The sequence below is a fragment of the Tachyglossus aculeatus genome, chromosome X1 (assembly GCF_015852505.1).
Source record: "Tachyglossus aculeatus isolate mTacAcu1 chromosome X1, mTacAcu1.pri, whole genome shotgun sequence".
NCBI classification, from domain to species: domain Eukaryota; kingdom Metazoa; phylum Chordata; class Mammalia; order Monotremata; family Tachyglossidae; genus Tachyglossus; species Tachyglossus aculeatus.
The window spans coordinates 18723530-18741585 of record NC_052101.1 but is presented as its reverse complement, the minus strand read 5'-3'; the positions used below and the strand labels follow the sequence as shown (position 1 = coordinate 18741585).

Below are 18056 nucleotides of genomic sequence, written 5' to 3'. Positions count from 1 at the left end.
GTCATTTTTCCTCCTCGTTCCATCTCCCGCCTCCAGGCCCCAGGCTCGGGCCCGCTGCCCCTCAACGTCCCGGAGGCCCGCCGTGGTGCCAAGGGCTCGGAGGACTGGGGGCAGAGAGCTGGACCGCCCTTCTCTCTGCCGAAAATTCCTTTCCCACGAAAGGGCGTGTGGTCTCTTGAGTCAGCAAATGCTGAGGTCAGGAGTCCTGTCAGGAGAGAGGCCCTTGTGGGCTTTAGATTTCATTTTTGAGTTTCCTCATCCTCCCAGTTTTGCGGCCTCTGGATTTGCCCAGCATGCCAAGGAGGGCCTGTTTTCTGGGTAAATGGAGTGTTGTGGCAGTTAGGAAGGGTGTCTCCCCTCACTTACCGAACTTCTGGCTCTGAAACTCTGGCAAGGAGGGTGAGGGCTGGCCCCCAGTTGACACGTGCCATTCCTGGGCGATGTCCCATCAAGGCTCATCTGGGGCTAGTGAAGAGGGTGGAGATGCCAGTCATTTGGGTGGCTGGGGGGTGTAGGGCAACCCAGAGGATGAGCCTGTGTATTTGTGGGTCCTCCCTTCTCTTTCACCACAAACATACACACGCTCACACACACACATTCCCTCTCAGTCATACACACACACAAACACACACACACACTGGACTTGGGTCAGGAACAGGAGGGGAGACACTGTCATCCTGTTCAACAGAATGGAACACCATACGAAGCAGCGTGGCTTAGTGGATAGAGCAGGGGCCCATAATAATAATAATAATAATGGCAATTTTTAAGCACTTACTATGTGCGAAGCACTGTTCTAAACGGTGAATATTAATGGATATTAAGCGCTCTGCACACAGCGCTCTGGTCTGTGTGCTCTGCACACAGTAAGCGCTCAATAAATATGACTGAATGAATGAATGATGGCATTTGTTACGCTTTTACTATGTGCCAAGCACTGTTCTAAGCGCTGGGGTAGATACAAGGTAATCAAGTTGTCCCACGTGGGGCTCACAGTCTTCATCCCCATTTTCCAGATAAGGTAACTGAGGCCCAGAGAAGTTAAGTGACATGCCGAAGTGGCGGAGTTAAGTGACAGCAGACAAGTGGTGGAGGTGGGTTTAGAACCCATGACCTCTGACTCCCAAGCCCATGCTCTTGCCACTGAGCCACGCTGCTGGATTCTAATCCCACCTCCACCACATGTCTGCTGTGTGACCTTGGGCAAGTCACTTAACCGCTCTGGGCCCCAGCTACCTCATCTGTAAAATGAGGATCAAGAGTATGAGCCCCATGCGAGACAGGGACTGTGTCCAACCTGATTACCTTGTATCTACTCCAATGCATAGAACAGTGCTTGGCACAAAGTAAGCGCTTAACAAGTACCATTATTATTATTATTATTATTATTTTATCAACACCTCTCTGTGAAGTGGGGTCTTGGGGGAACCCCTGGAAGAACTTCAGGGGACATGATTGAAGTTTGCCAAACCATGAAGGGAGTAGTTAGAGGCTGTTCACCAAATCCCTCAATGCCTGGGTGAGAGGGTTAAAGGTTTGAAACCAACAGATGGAAACAAATAATAATAATAATGATGGCATTTATTAAGTGCTTACTATGTGCAAAGCACTGTTCTAAGCGCTGTGGAGGTTACAAGGTGATCAGGTTGTCCCAAATAGTCTTCACATAGTGTTTGGGGAGCCTGTGGAACTTGGTACCACGGAAGTTGTTTGGGCCAAAAACAGCAGTAGGTTCAAGAAGAGTTTGGGTAGATCCGGGGTGAGGTGTTAGAGGGAAAAGGAAGGCCGGCATGCAACCGTCATCCTGTTTCTCCAAGATTTTTGGGGGTGGCGGGGTTGTTTCTTTTTAATAGTACTTGGTAAGCATTTTGTGTAAGCGCTCTTCTAAGTGCTGGGTAAGATATAGGTCAGTCAGGCCTTGTATCTGCCCCAGTGCTTAATGCAGTGCCTGGCCCGTAGTAAGAGCTTAACAAATACCATTAGAATAAAAAAAATCAGGCCAGATACAGTCGCTGCCCCTCATGAGATTCACAGACTAAGTAGGAAGGAGAATGGGGTTTGAATTTCCCTTTTACAGATGAAGGGACTGAAGGGTAGAGAAGTTGTTACAGATAGCAGAGCAGGGACTAGAACCCAGGTCCATTGGCTCCCAGGAGGAAGAGCTTTCCGCTAGGCCAGGGTGCTTCCCAAATGTGTCCTAAACGGCGTCCTAATGATGACAGTAAGAGCTCAATAAATACGATTGAATGAGCGAACGAATGAATGACGAGCGGCCACTGTGCGGTGGTCCAGAGGGTGCCTGATTGTGCTTGCCTTCTCACTGCCCTAATGGCCACTGCAACAGAGCCCTCCGCGGGCCCCGTTTCAGAGCTCGACACACCCCAGCCCAGAGGTGTTGCCAACCCAATGCCAATTTCGGTATCCTAAAACAAGATCCAACTTCCTCCCCCTCAACGGGATTCCCCTGCTCTCCCCAAATCTTCCAGGTGGGGTGGGGCCGCTTGGGTGTCTAACTCTATAATAATAATCATAATTATGGTATTAAGTGCTTACTATGCATCAAGCACTGTTCTGGGGTACACACAATTGCTGGCGTACAGTCCCTGTCCCACATGGGGCTCCCAGTCTTAATCCCCATTTTACAGATGAAGTAACTGAAGCACGGAGAAGTTAAGCAATGTGCCCAAGGTCATATAGCAGGCAGGTAGCAGAGCCGGGATTAGAACCCACATCCTCTGACTCCCAAGCCCACGATCTTGCCACGAGGCCATGTTTCACATTTTGTTCTGCTGTGTCTTAGGTCAGAAGGCTGTGGCATTGTGGCCTAGTGGAAAGATCTGAGGATTAGGAAGTCGGGAGACTTGGGTCACAAGACCAGCTCTGCCACTTTTAAAAATGATATTTTAATAATAAAATATAATAATGTGATATATAACGATATAATATACCGTATTATATTATGCATAATATATTATATTGTGCTATATTATATTATAATGATAATAATAGTATTTGTTAAGCACTTACTATGTGCCAAGCACTGTTCTAAGAGTTGGGGTAAATACAAGATCATCAGGTTGTCCCATGTGGGGCTCCCAGTCTCAATCACCATTTTACAGATGAGGAAACTGAGGTCCAGAGAAGTTAAGTGACTTTCCCAAGGTCACACAGCAGACAGGTGGAGGAGCCGGGATTAGAACCCACAACCTCCATGCCAAGCACCGTTCTAAGAGTTGGGGTAAATACAAGATCATCAGGTTGTCCCACTTGGGGCTCACAGTCTCAATCCCCATTTTACAGATGAGGAAACTGAGGTCCAGAGAAGTTAAGTGACTTTCCCAAGGTCACACAGCAGACAGGTGGAGGAGCTGGAATTAGAACCCACAACCTCCGTGCCAAGCATTGTTCTAAGAGTTGGGGCAAATACAAGATCATCAGGTTGTCCCACGTGGGGCTCACAGTCTCAATCCCCGTTTTACAGATGAGGAAACTGAGGTCCAGAGAAGTTAAGTGACTTTCCCAAGGTCACACAGCAGACAGGTGGAGGAGCCGGGATTAGAACCCACAACCTCTGACTGTTTACTCTGTGCCAGGCACTGCACTAAGTGCTGGAATAGATATGACAATTAGGTTGGACGCAGTCCATGTCCCACGTGGAGGCCCACAGTCAATCCCCATTTTATAGATGAGGCAAATGACTTGCCGAAGGTCTCACAGCAGCATCATCATCATCATCAATCGTATTTATTGAATGCTTACTGTGTGCAGAGCACTGTACTAAGCACTTGGGAAGTACAAGTTGGCAACATATAGAGACAGTCCCTACCCAACAGTGGGCTCACAGTCTAAAAGGGGGAGACAGAGAACAAAACCAAACATACTAGCAAAATAAAATAAATAGAATAGATATGTACAAGTAAAATAAATAAATAGAGTAATAAATATGTACAAACATATATACATATATACAGGTGCTGTGGGGAAGGGAAGGAGGTAAGATGGGGGGATGGAGAGGGGGAGAGGAAGGAAGACAGGTGGCAGACCCAGGATTAGAACCCAGATCCTTCTGACTGCCAGTCCTGTGCTCTCTCCACTGGGCCCTACTGCTTCTCTGCTGTGTGACCTGAGGCTTGTCGCTTAACTTCTCTGGACCTCAGTTTCCTCGTCTGTAAAATACTTGCCCTCTCACCCACTTCGGCTGGGAGCCCCACGTGGGACAGGGATTGTTTCTGATCTGATTGTATGTAGCATATCTACCTAAGTGCTTTGCCTGGTGCTTAGCACAGAGGAAGCACATAACAAATTCATTCATTCGGTCGTATTTATGGAGCGCTTACTGTGTGCAGAGCACTCTACTAAGCGCTTAGGAAGTACAAGTCGGCAACATATAGAGACGGTCCCTACCCAACAACGGGCTCACAGTCTAGAAGGGGGAGACAGACAATAAAACAAAACATGTGGACGGGTGTCAAGTCATCAGAATAAATAGAAATAAAGCTAGATGCACATCATTAACAAAATAAATAGAATAGTAAATATGTACAAGTAAAATAAATAGAGTAATAAATCTGTACAGGTGCTGTGGGGAGGGGAAGGAGGTAGGATGGGGGGGATGGGGAGGAGGAGAGGAAAAAGGGGGCAAATACAATTACTGTTATGGCTATTATGATGGCCACGTGGCATTCTCCCTCACAGGGTCCAGGGGATGCCCTTGGCCTAGATGGGAAAGGAACTGGAGGATGCAGCCTTCTCTCTGATCTCCCAACCTCGTGTCTCTCCCCACTTCAATCCATACTTCATGCTGCTGCCCGGATTGTCTTTGTCCAGAAACGCTCTGGGCATGTTACTCCCCTCCTCAAAAATCTCCAGTGGCTACCAATCAATCTGCGCATCAGGCAGAAACTCCTCACTCTGGGCTTCAAGGCTGTCCATCCATCCCCTCGCCCCTTCCTACCTCACCTCCCTTCTCTCCTTCTCCATCCCAGCCCACACCCTCCACTCCTCCGCCGCTAATCTCCTCACCGTGCCTCGTTCTCGCCTGTCCCACCATCGACCCCCGGCCCACGTCATCCCCCGGACCTGGAATGCCCTCCCTCTGCCCATCCGCCAAGCTAGCTCTCTTCCTCCCTTCAAGGCCCTACTGAGAGCTCACCTCCTCCAGGAGGCCTTCCCACACTGAGCCCCTTCCTTCCTCTCCCCCTCATCCCCCTCTCCATCCCCCTCATCTTACCTCCTTCCCTTCCCCACAGCACCTGTATATATGTATATATGTTTGTACATATTTATTACTCTATTTATTTATTTTACGTGTACATATCTATTCTATTTTATTTTGTTAGTATGTTTGGTTTTGTTCTCTGTCTCCCTCTTTTAGACTGTGAGCCCACTGTTGGGTAGGGACTGTCTCTATATGTTGCCAACTTGTACTTCCCAAGCGCTTAGTACAGTGCTGTGTGCACAGTAAGTGCTCAATAAATATGATTGATTGATTGATCTGAAGGTCCAATCCCCTCCCCGAATTTGGCTTGCATTAGCCCCTTTCCGCCCGCTCCCACCTGCCCCTGGACTGGATCCAGGGTCCTGTCAGCATCCCAGCAAGAATGTTCTCAAAAAGTTGTCTTCTCTCTTCTGCCGCAGGAGGGATATTTATCCAACCCGAGAAGCCTCTGGGAAAACTACCCTCACATCTATCTCCCGTAAGTATTCGCCCGGTTCGGTCCCAGGTGGCTTGTTTGCCAGCCAGCAGGCCTCTCCCCGCAGTGCATTCGCCCCTGGGGATTGTCAGAGTTTGATCCGGGGGCCCTGTCTTCTCCAAAGGCTTTGGGGAAGGAAGCCCATGCTTTGGAGTCAGAGGTCATGGGTTCAAATCCTGGCTCCGCCAGTTGTCAGCTGTGTGACTTTGGGCAAGTCACTTAACTTTTCTGGACCTCATTTACCTCATCTGTAAAATGGGGATGAAGACTGTGAGCCCACCGTGGTACAACCTCATCACCTGTAACCTCCCCAGCGCTTAGAACAGTGCTTTGCACATAGTAAGCGCTTAATAAATGCCATTATTATTATTATTATTATTATTTGGGAATCCCCTGGCAGGAAGGAAACTAGAGGGGCATTCGGCCCACACCCCAGGCTGCACTGCAGCTAAACCTAAGCTCTCAGTGAGCCCACTGTTGGGCAGGGACTGTCTCTATATGTTGCCAATTTGTACTTCCCAAGCGCTTAGTACAGTGCTCTGCACACAGTAAGCGCTCAATAAATACGATTGATGATGATGATGATGATGATATCGACGGCAACTTTCCTTCTGGGGAAAATGGAAGGAGGCCGAGGTGCTAAAATGGAGCCCACCGTTGTCTGCCAGGAGGCCCACCGGGGCTGACTCAGACTGAGCCCCTTCCTTCCTCTCCCCCTTGTCCCCCTCTCCATCCCCCCCATCTTACCTCCTTCCCTTCCCCTCAGCACCTGTATATATGTATATATGTTTGTACATAATTATTACTCTATTTATTTATTTTATTTGTACATATCTATTCTATTTATTTTATTTTGTTAGTATGTTTGGTTTTGTTCTCTGTCTCCCCCTTTTAGACTGTGAGCCCACTGTTGGGTAGGGACTGTCTCTATATGTTGCCAATTTGTACTTCCCAAGCACTTAATACAGTGCTCTGCACATAGTAAGCGCTCAATAAATACGATTGATGATGATGATGATGATGACTCAGCAGGCCTGTCCTCTCTTCCACCCCTCCGGCCACTGAGTCACAGCCAGCCGATAAGAACATTACTAATAATTATGGTATTTAAGCGCTTACCATATGCCAGGCACCGTACTAAGTCCTGGGGTGGATACAAGCAAATCGGGTTGGACACAGTCCCTGTCCCACGTGGGGCTCACAGTCTCCATGCCCATTTTGCAGATGAGGTGAGGCACAGAGAAGTGAAGTGACTTGCCCAAGGTCATGCAGCGGACAAGTGGCCGAGACAGGATTAGAACTCATGACTCACAGGCCTGAGCTCTATCCACTCATCATCATCAATCGTATTTATTGAGCGCTTACGGTGTGCAGAGCACTGTACTAAGCGCTTGGGAAGTACAAGTTGGCAACATATAGAGACAGTCCCTACCCAACAGTGGGCTCACAGTCTAAAAAATAATAATGATGATTGCATTTGTTAAGCGCTTACTATGTGCAAAGCACTGTTCTAAGCACTGGGGGGATACAAGGTGATCAAGTTGTCCCACATGGGGCTCACAGTCTTAATCCCCATTTTACAGATGAGGTGACTAAGGCTCAGAGAAGTTAAGTGACTTGCCCAAGGTCACACAGCAGACATGTGGAAGAGGCGGCATTCAAACCCGTGACCTCTGACTCCAAAGCCTGTGCTTTTTCCACTGAGCCACGCTGCTTCTCTACGACATGCTACTTCTCCTAGGTGTGGCAGATCATCATCATCATCATCAATCGTATTTATTGAGCGCTTACTATGTGCAGAGCACTGTACTAAGCGCTTGGGAAGTACAAATTGGCAACATATAGAGACAGTCCCTACCCAACAGTGGGCTCACAGTCTAAAAGTTAGGCAGATGAGCCCAGGGTGAGGGCCTTTTGGGGGGCTTTGAGGAGGGGCGGACCTGAGCCCAACAGGAATACCACCTTGCCCTGAAAGGGGATGCCCACCATCTTGTCAGTCCATTGCTCCACTCACACTTCTTCTGTGTCTGTGCCCGTTCCAAGCATCTGCGGGCGATCACCATGGCCTAGAGAAGCAGCATGGCCTAGTGGAAGGACCTAGATTCTAATTCCTGCTCCACCATTCGTGTGCTGTATGACCTTGGGCAAGTCACTTCACTTCTCTGGGCCTCAGTTACCTCATCTGGAAAATGGGGATGAAGACTGTGAGCCCCATGTGGGACTTGTGTCTACCTAAGTGTTTAGTACAGGGCCTGGCACAGAGTAAGCACTTAGCCGGTACTATTTAAAAAAAAAAAAGCACCTAAGCAGGAGTTGATTTATCTGAGGATGTCAGAGAGGGGGCTTGACACCCCAAGACCAGCCAGCAGGTCTCTCCCCACAGTGCAATCGCCCCTGGGGATTGTCAAATTTCCATCCGGGGGCCTTGTCCTCTCCAAAGGCTTTGGGGAAGGAAGTCCGTGCTTTGGGAATCCCCATGCAGGAAGGAAATTAGAGGGGCATTCGGCCTGCATCCCAGGCTGCCCTGCAGCCAAACCTAAGCTCTCAGTGCCGGATCGGGACGGCAACTTTCCCTGTGGGGAAAACGGAAGGAGGCCGAGGTGCTAAAATGGAGCTTTTGTCTTCCAGCTTCCAGGTGAAGTTTTTCTACCTTTGTCAGATGGCATACTGGCTGCATGCCCTGCCCGAGCTTTACTTCCAGAAGGTGCGCAAGGTGAGTGATTTGAGCACTTCTTCTACCCGCTCACCTGGGGAGGGAGAGAGAGGGGACAGAAGGAGCCCAAGCCCCCACGGTCTCCATCCTTTGGTGGGAGGGGTGTGCAGGAGAGAGAGGCTTACCACCAGGGAAGCCCGGTAGAAGCTGCCCGTCTCCTGTAAATCAGTCAGTCAGTGGTATTTATTGAGTAATTCCTAGGTGCCGAGCACTGTACTGAGCTCTTGGGAGAGTATAACACAACAGAATTCACCACGTATACCCTGCCCATAACGAGGCCCTATCCTGTGGCTTCCAAACCTGCCCTTCCAGTCTCCCTAGGGGCACAGTACGGGTCATGGCACTGCCATGTTCCTGTCCTAGTGTGTTGTTTTTTTTTTTAAGGCGGGTGATAAAATTGGGGATGCCCAGGAGCTAGGGTTGGCGCCTCCCGGGATCATTCATTCTTTCAATTGTATTTATTGAGCGCTTAGTGTGCAGAGCACTGTACTAAGTCCTTGGGAGGATGCAATGCAACAATAAACAGACACATTCCCTGCCCACAAGGAGCTTACAGTCTAGAGGGGGGCAGACAGACATCAATGCAAATAAATAAATTACTGAAGTGTACATAAGTGCTGTGGGGCTGGAAAAGGGGAAGAACAGAGGAAGCAATTCAGGGAGACACGGAAGGGAGTGGGAGAAGAGGAAATGGGGGCTTAGGGAAGGCCTCTTGGAGGAGATGTACCTTCAATAAGGCTTTGAAGCCGGGGAGAGAAATTGTCAGATTTGAGAAAGGAGGGCGTTCCGGGCCAGGGCAGGATTCATTCCATCGTATTTATTAATAATCAATTTATTAATCAATCAATCAATAAATTCATTCATTCATTCAATCGCATTTATTGAGCGCTTACTGTGTGCAGAGCACTGTACTAAGCGCTTGGGAAGTACAAGTCGGCAACATATAGGGACAGTCCCTACCCAACAATGGGCTCACAGGCTAGAAGAGGGAGACAGACAACAAAACACTTACGAGAGCGCTCAGTAAATAGGAAGATTTGACGGATTTATGAAAGCGTTCAGTAAATAGGCTGATTTTAGGGATTTACAAGACCGCTGAGTAAATGGGCTGATTTTAAAAAGTTACAAAAGTGTTCAGTCATTACGGTTTTAGGGATTTACGAGCGCTCAGTAAATAGGATGATTTGACAGATTTCCGAAAGCGGTCAGTAAACAGGAGGATCTTACGGATTTAGGCGCGCTCAGTAAATAGCTGACTTTACAGATTTACGAAAGCGCTCAGGAAATAGGCTGATTTTAAGGAGTTCAGTCATGACGATTTCTCAGCGCTTACAACAATGCTCGGCACCTAGTAAGCGCTTAACAAATACCACCATTGACAAATTGCCGAAAGCGCTCAGTAAATAGGAGGATCTGTCGGATTTAGATACAATAAATACAATTGATTGGTCGATTGAGCGCTTACTGTGTGCAGAGCACTATACTAAGTGCTTGGGAAATACAAGTTGGCAACATATAGAGACGGTCCCTACCCAACAGTGGGCTCACAGCCTAGAAGATGTGGGCTAGGGGTCGGCGAGATTGTGGGAAGTGAAGTTTGCCGGCTGGGTTGTAGAAGAACAGCGAGGTAAGGTGGTAGTGGGCAAGGAGATAGACTGCTTTAAAGGCACTGGTGAGGAGTCCCTGCTTGTTGCGCCGGGCTGTTTCTGGTTTCGGTTCAGACGAGGACCGTGTCCGGGCCCCATCCCTTTCCCTCCGCGGCCCTCGGGCTCCTCTCAGCCTTACCTCGGGGGACGGTGCCGGAGCCAACTGGGGGGCTCCACCCCCGAACTCTGGGACACCTGACCCCGGGGGGCGAAGGTGACGCGTGGTGGTTTTCTTCTTCCAGGAGGAGATCCCCCGCCAGCTCCAGTATATCTGCCTCTACCTGGTCCACATAGCGGGCGCGTACCTCTTGAAGTAAGTGGCGCCGTGAGGGCCAGGCCCCCGCTCCTGCGTAGCGGCTCAGGGACCGGCCCCGGCAGGTGCCGTGAAGGAGGCGGGCGCCTGTGGGGGCCGGGGGAGGAGGGTGCGAGGGCCCGGGCCAGGAGGTCCCCGGCCTGCCGTGACGTCCCCGTCCCTCCCTGCAGCCTGACCCGCCTGGCCCTGATCCTGCTGCTGCTGCAGTACGTGGCCGAGTTCTTCTTCCACACCGCCCGGCTCTTCCACTTCGCCGACGAGAACAACGAGAAGCTGTAAGTGGTTCCAGCAGGGCCCTCCCCCCTCCACAACACACACACACCTCGCTGGTTCTTTGGCAGCGGGAGCGGGGCCATCCATTGGGATCCCCGGGAGACCCCTTCCCTTGGGAGCGATTTGTCGCCTCGAGCAGCCTCCTCCCTGGTGATAATAATGGTATTTGTTGATGATGATGGCATTTATTAAGCGCTTACTATGTGCTGGGGAGGTTACAAGGTGATTAGTTTGTCCCACGTGGGGCTCACAGTCTTAATCCCCATTTTCCAGATGAGGTAACTGAGGCCCAGAGAAGTTAAGTGACTTGCCCAAGGTCACACAGCTGACAATTGGCAGAGCTGGGATTTGAACCCATGACCCTTGACTCCAAAGCCCATGCTCTTTCCAATGAGCCATGCTGCTTCTCTACTTACTCTGTGCCGAGCACTGGGGTAGGTACAGGGTAATCAGGTTGTCCCTTGTGAGGCTCACAGTCTTAATCCCTTCTCTGCCGCTTATCTGCTGTGTGGCCTTGGGCAAGTCACCTCACTTCTCTGTGTTATTGTTATTACTATTAATCCTCATGTTACAGATGAGGTAACTGAAGCACAGAGAAGCTAAGCGGCTCGCACCAGGTCACACAGCAGACCAGTGGAGGAGTCGGGATTAGAACCCATGACCTCTGACTCCCAAGCCCAGGCTCTTGCCACTAAGTCCCACCTATTGTACTTTCCCATCGTAGCCTGGACCGTCCTGTGGCTTTCCCGGGATACGAGAAGCAGCGTGGCTCAGTGGAAAAGAGCCCGGGCTTTGGAGTCAGAGATCATGGGTTCAAATCCCGGCTCCGCCACTTGTCAGCTGTGTGACTTTGGGCAAGTCACTTCACTTCTCTGGGCCTCAGTTACCTCATCTGTAAAATGGGGGTTAAGACTCTGTGAGCCCCACATGGGACAGCCTGATCACCTTGTATCCCCCCCAGCGCTTTGAATGGTGCTTTGCACATAGTAAGCGCTTAACAAATACCATCATTACTATTATTATAGTGGGAGGGGCTGCTCGGGGGTCCGGGCTCTTCTGGGACCTCTTCTCCTTCCTCTTCGGACAGGTTTAACGCGTGGGCGGTGGTGTTCGTGGTCACCCGCCTCTTCACCCTCACCCTCACGGTGCTGACCGTCGGCTTCGGCCTGGCTCGGGCGGAAGACCAGACCTTTGACCCTGAGAGAGGAAATTTCAACACCTTGCTCTTCAGGTGAGCCCCTTGATGTGGATACCCCGCCTCACCACCACCCAAGAGGCTACCAGGGTCCGTGCCCACCCAACCTTCAATCAATCAATCAATCAATCATATTTATTGAGCACTTACTGTGTGCAGAGCACTGTACTAAGCGCTTGGGAAGTACAAGTTCGTATCCCTCCCGTCCCTGATACCCACATACCACCCGGTATTGACGGTTTCCTCTGTTCCAAGGCAGTTGTGCCCTGCTAGGAATAAAACCAGAAATGGTTTCTGTCTGTTAATGGTTGAATATCAGGGGAGTCATTCATTCATTCATTGTCATATTTATTGAGCGCTTACTGTGTGCAGAGCACTGTACTAAGCACTTGGGAAGTACAAGTTGGGCCTTTTAAGGGCCCTGCGTGGAGGCAGGGCTAGGTCCAGGGGGATAAGGGAGTGGTGGGTGGACCTGAAGATCCTTGCCTTGGGCTTTTTTAAAACAGAAATGGTATTTGTTAAGAGCTTACTATGTGCCAGGCACTGTACTAAGCCCAGGGGAAGATAGAGAGTAAATCGGGTTGGACACAGTCCCTGACCCATATGGGCTCACGGTCTTAATCCCCACTTTACAGATGAGGTAACTGAGGCCCAGAGAAGTGAAGTGACTTGCCCCAGGTCACACAGCGGTCGAGTGGCGGAGCCAGGATTAGAACCCAGGTCCTTCCGGCTCCCAAGCCTGTGCTGTATCCACTAGGCCACACTGTTTCTCAGGCTGGGCTGTAGCCCTGAGCCCTGGCTCCCTCCCGTCTCCGTCTCCTTCTCCCTTTCCCTGCGTCCCTCCCACTGTCGGCCCCAGGCTCTGCGTGCTGCTGCTGGTGTGTCTCTCCCAGGCCTGGATGATGTGGCGGTTCATCCACTCCCAGCTGCGCCGCTGGCGGGAATACTGGAATGAGCAGAGCGCCAGGAAAAAAGCCGCTGCCCCCACCGTGCCCCCCCGACAGCAGGCCAAGTTCCTCAGGAGGGAGGCCGGTGAGTGCCATTCATTCATTCATTCATTCAATCGTATTTATTGAGCGCTTACCGTGTGCAGAGCACTGTACTAAGCGCCTGGGAAGTACAAGTTGGCAACATATAGAGACGGTCCCTACCCACCAACGGGCTCACAGTCTAGGTGAGCTCGACCACAGTAGGCAGAGGTTGACCTCATCCAGAACGGATGCAGAAAACATCGTGCCTCTGCCGGCTCTCCTGAGCCCCGAACTCCCACGTCCTTGCCGGGTCCCAGATGGCACGGGCCTGGGTGAGTGGCCGGTCTGTGGGCGGTAGCAATGCCGACTCATCTGGGCATCCTTTTGGCAAGTCGGGGCAGGGTGGAGGCTGCTGGACCCAGGCTCATCCCCCCGGCTCTCCCCACCGCCCAGCCGACTCTGCCGTGCCAACCCCACCCCGGGGGACCCTGCGTGGCTTCCCTGCCCATCGCCTGTCCTTGTTGGCGCCTGCCAGGGGGAGAGCAGCGCTATCCTCATCCTCTTCTGGAGTGAAATGTGGCTCGCAGTTTGCCGGGCGGGAAGGGGAAAGAGGAAAGGCTTCTGCCGAGTTTTAACGTCCCGGCGTGTCCTGTCCTTCCACAGTAGCTGGTCAGCAGTGCCATCTGTCCAGCCTGGCAGAGCCCGACATTGGGGTCACGGGGCCGTTGCCCGCTGCTTGGATCTGGGACACAGTACTGGGGGACGAAGCTCAGTCTGCCGCTTTGGCTTTAAACCTTTATGGGGGGGGTAAAAAAAATGAAGTGCCCACAAGGGATTCCAGATATCTGATCCCTCTTCTCTGCCTCCCTCCAGGTCTCTGCCCCACCAGCGTGGCCTAGGCATCCTGGGAGGAGACGTAGGAAACCTCCTGGCTCCCAGAGAGTATTCTGGAAAAATCGGATAGCAGTGTGAGGGGTTTCCTTTGCTTTGATTGGGGTGGGTGGAGTTGGAGCTCCTGATACCCTGGAATCAGCTCCCAACCCTATACTGGGTTTGGAATATATCCTCACATGTAATAATAATAATAATAATGGCATTTATTAAGTGCTTACTATGTGCAAATCACTGTTCTAAGCACTAGAGAGGTTACAAGGTGATCAGGTTGTCCCACAGGGGGCTCACAGTTTTTTAATCCCCATTTTACCGATGAGGTAACTGAGGCCCAGAGAAGTGAAGTGACTTGCCCCAAGTCACACAGCTAACAATTGGCAGAGCTGAGATTTGAACCCATGACCTCTGACTCCAAAGCCCGTGCTCTTTCAACTGAGCCATGCTGCTTCTCACCTCAGATGAGATTAGGCTGACAGGATCTGGGCCAGCCCCAGTGCCCGGCTGGCACCCTCGGGGCAGCTAGAGGTAGGTGGCAGTGCGGGCAGGGACCCCAGAGGCCTGCCGTGGCCACCACCCGAACAGGAACCCATTAGGGCTGGCAAGGAGGCCGTGTTCTGTCTCATCCTGCTCAGCTTGGGCCAGTGAAGTGTCCACCTGGGGTAGGGGACCGGCCACGGATGGTGTTCAGCCCCCTGCCGGGATCTGCCGCCCACCCCTGCCATCCGCACGCTGACCCTGAGCTGGTTGACCCAGACAGGGCCCCTCTTTCCTTTGGTTAACCCACCGTGGGGGCGGGGGGTGGGGTGCTGTCCCCTTCTCAGGCTACCATGAAAACGGAGTGATGAAAGCAGAGAACGGAACATCCCTCCGAACCAAGAAGCTCAAGTCCCCTTAAAGCCAAAGCCCCGTGAGTGGAAGCGGGCACCAGGAAGGAGTCCTGGGGCTAAGCCACCACACCCTCCTCCTCCTCCTCCAACAGCTGAAATGTGTCTTCGACAGGTTTCGGGTTTTCCTCCCCCTCCTTTTCTCTGTCCCCTCTTTTTTATAAACCATTTTCAATAAAACCAAAAATCTCCTTTCCTTTTCCTTCTCACTGAGCCTCCTTCCTGCCATTCCTCCAGGCTGGGTCACAGAGAAGCCCAGGATCTCCCGCTCCCTCTCCTCTGGCCTCTGCTCCTATTCTGTCCCGGCCCCTCCACCCCCTTTCTTCCGTTTCTTTTCCCCTCTCTCTCCCCTTCTCTCCACAGGTGTGTTTTTATCACTGTGCAATCTTTTCTCTGTGTAACGTTTGGCCGGGCGGGGAGGGGCCCTCACTCGAAGGAACCTGGATGCCTCCGGCTCCGGCCCCCATCTGCTCTCCGGTCGCCCTCATGGGCATGGCAGGGAGAGGCTCCAGGCCCACTTCCTGTCAGACCAGGATAACCCCCTTGGGCCCCGTGGACTACCAGCCATGCTGCGGCAAGCAATTGATGAATCCTCAACAAATCGGACAGCTTGGGAGACCACCTGGCCCGTAGGACCACAGGGCGTCCTCCCAGAACAGCCTCCGCCATCCTCGGCCGTGACCGCTGCAGGCGGCCGACGGGGTGGGGCAGGGCTTCTGAAGCCCTGAGAAGCCGCTCTTCCATGCAACTAAGTTTCTCCAGCGTCGGACCTGGGGACCCATCAGGACCGCCCGGTATTCCTGCCCGTCCGGGCCACGTCGATGCCTTTCCGGGGCTCGGGGCCTTCTCTGCATGCTGGCTCGGTCCCGAGGCCTCGGAGAGCCCCGTTTCCGAGCAGCCACATCTGACCAGAAGCCGAGAGGCACGGCTCCCTGGAAAAGCCCCGGCCCGTTCCTGGAATTGACATCGGCCGGCCCTCTGGCCACCCCGGCTGGCCTCTTGGAAGGTACTTCAAGGAAGAGACCTTACAGGAGGATCCGAGCTGCCAAATCGGATGTGGCTGTCTCTGGGACACCAGCGTTTGCTTCACTTCAGACTGGCGCTTTGACGCCCTTTGACCGAGGGAAGGAGGGAGTGGGGGAGGAAGGGAAGGAAGGGAAGGAAGGAAAGAGGGAACGCCTCCCTCCTCTCTGCCTTCCTGTTTCCCGCTGGGGAAGGAGGCGGAGGTAGAGGGGCCGGGATCGGCTTCCGAAGCGGGAGCGGAGTGGGAGGGAGAGAAGAGACGTATCGTCGGTCATCTCCTCCCCGACACCCCGCTTGGGCTCGTCCGCAGGGCCGAAGCGGGAACTGGCCGGTCTCAGGGAAGGACGAGGGCCATTTCTGCCTCCTGACTAGTTTGAGCCACACCCCGGGGCGACGTCAACAGCTGGCTCCCTGGACTCTCTCCAGAAGAGATAGTGGCCACCGCTTGCCAGACGGCCCCCAGATGAGCCAGCTGTTTGTCCCACCTCCCCACCGGCCTCCGGCCTCACGGCTGCAGCCTTTCCGTCCCCCCCACCCTGCCTTTCCGGCCCTGCGGCCAGCAGAGAATCCTGTTTCCTACCAAAGGCTTTAGCAGCTGGGGTGAGGGTGCCGAGGTAGAGTGAAGCTTTTTCCCTGATTCCAGGTCCACGAGGGCCCCGGGTTTCATCCCCTCCCCAAAGTTCCCAGGATAGCTCTGTGTTGTCCCCATTCCCAGGAGAATGACTTTGACTTGGTTTTCTCCAGAGAAAGAGTAGGCAGAAACTGGGTCAGTGTGGTGTCGGGATCTGGGCAGAAAGTGTAGGAATGAGGGCCCAGCCTGGTGAGATTGAGGTTGGGGTGTTAGCCATTTGGCTAGAGAGAGCTTAGCCCGAGCCCACAGCTTCAGGTCTGCTTCTGGGCTGCTTCATTTCAGCCGCCGCAACCCAAGTGGAATGGGCGAGTATTCAGGAGGGCATCCCCTCTTCCCTGGCTTTCAGGAGGGTATTCCCTCGGCCTGGCTTCCAGGAAGGCAACCCGCTCTGCTCCAGCTACCAGGAGAGCACCCTCTCTGTCCTGCTGGCATTTGATCTCTTGGCCACAACCGATGCCAGGTGGCCCTGATTTGCGGAGGCCGGGTTAGACTCCCTGTATCCCGTGCGTTCACCCCATGTCCCAAACCCAAGAGCCGAGCCACCTGCCACGTACCAATGGTACACACCTGGCTTCTGCCCTCCTCCACCTCCCAACACCCACTCGCTGGGGCGGGAGCGTAAGGGTTGAATCTACCTCAGAAACCACCGCCTCTCGCAACGCCACCCTGGGTTCTCATGCCTTACTCTGCGTTGGCCGATGGCGATTTGGGAAGAGGGAGAGCGGAGTAGGTGGATTTGGGAAGGGCAGTTGGACGTCACTTTGGCAGGCGGGGATGGGCATCTCTGGGGCATCGGGAGTCCCTCTTGTGGGAGTGTCACTTTGGCACTTCGATGGGGCATCTTCGGCTCGGCCCCGGGCTTGGCTGTGGCAGGTTGGTGGGACCTCTGTGAGCTGCTGAGGAGGGCACTGGACAGGGAGAGGAAGGATCCGGCTTTGCTGGTAGCTACAGAGAGAGCAGGGATGGAGCTGAGGGCAGAGAGGAGATTCTTCTCATCGTTTACAGTGGCACCTGTGCCCGCAGTGAGAACTCTCTGTGTTTCCTGGCCCGAGAAATGGCATCACTGACAAAGGAGGCCCCAGACCCCATCCTGACAGATTTTCCTCTGGGACTAGCATCTCTCCAGTGGGCTGCTTTAGTCAGAGGGAGAAGAACCTCTTCCCGACACAGTGCCCGCTGACCTTCCCCCGGTCTGGCCAAGAGGATCACCCCCAGGTGCCCGGTAGAAAGCAGCTTGGCCCAGTGGAAAGAGAGGACCTAGGTTCGAATCCCGGCTTTGCCACTTGTCTGCTGGGAGACCTTGGGCAAGTCGCTTCTCTGAGCTTCAGTTTCCTCTGCTGGAAAATGGGGATTCAAAACCTAGTCAATTCTCCCTCTCATTTGGACTGGGAGCCCCACATGGGATGGGTATTGGTTCCATCTTGATGATCTTCTATCTCTACCCCAGCACTTAGTATGGCGCTTGGCACACAGTAAGCACTTAACAGATACCATTTAAAAACAACCCCAACAACAACAAAAAAGTTACCCTTTGTGGCCCGGCAGTGATTGGTTCAGGCCAGAAGATGAATAATCTCAGGCTTGAAGCAGGCTCTCTGCCAAGCCCTCCCCCATGGATCTAGCTGTCTGTCTATCTCTCCCCTCCCCTCCTCCCTCTGCTTTCCTGGATTACTGCCTTCCCCCCAACATTCCCACAATAGAAGCCAGTGGTCACCAGCAAAAATGGAATATTCTCGTCTCCCCTCCCATCAATCAATCAATCAATCGACCAATGGTATTTATTGAGTGCTTACTGTGGACAGAGGTTGGGAGAATACAAAAGA

The 18056-nt window shown here is 52.6% G+C and overlaps 1 protein-coding gene across 1 annotated transcript in view; it reads left to right on the top strand.

The window, feature by feature from the left end:
• TRAM2 (translocation associated membrane protein 2) overlaps nucleotides 1-17502 on the top strand; it is a 102488-nt gene extending 84986 nt beyond the window's left edge. Inside the window, exons 5-11 of the mRNA XM_038740207.1 lie at nucleotides 5638-5696; nucleotides 8322-8406; nucleotides 10295-10365; nucleotides 10536-10640; nucleotides 11726-11869; nucleotides 12693-12865; nucleotides 14517-17502. Of these exons, the coding sequence (XP_038596135.1) occupies nucleotides 5638-5696; nucleotides 8322-8406; nucleotides 10295-10365; nucleotides 10536-10640; nucleotides 11726-11869; nucleotides 12693-12865; nucleotides 14517-14590 (711 nt within the window). The 3' untranslated portion in view covers nucleotides 14591-17502. The remainder of the gene's footprint in view (nucleotides 1-5637; nucleotides 5697-8321; nucleotides 8407-10294; nucleotides 10366-10535; nucleotides 10641-11725; nucleotides 11870-12692; nucleotides 12866-14516) is intronic.
• Nucleotides 17503-18056: the final 554 nt, after the last annotated feature.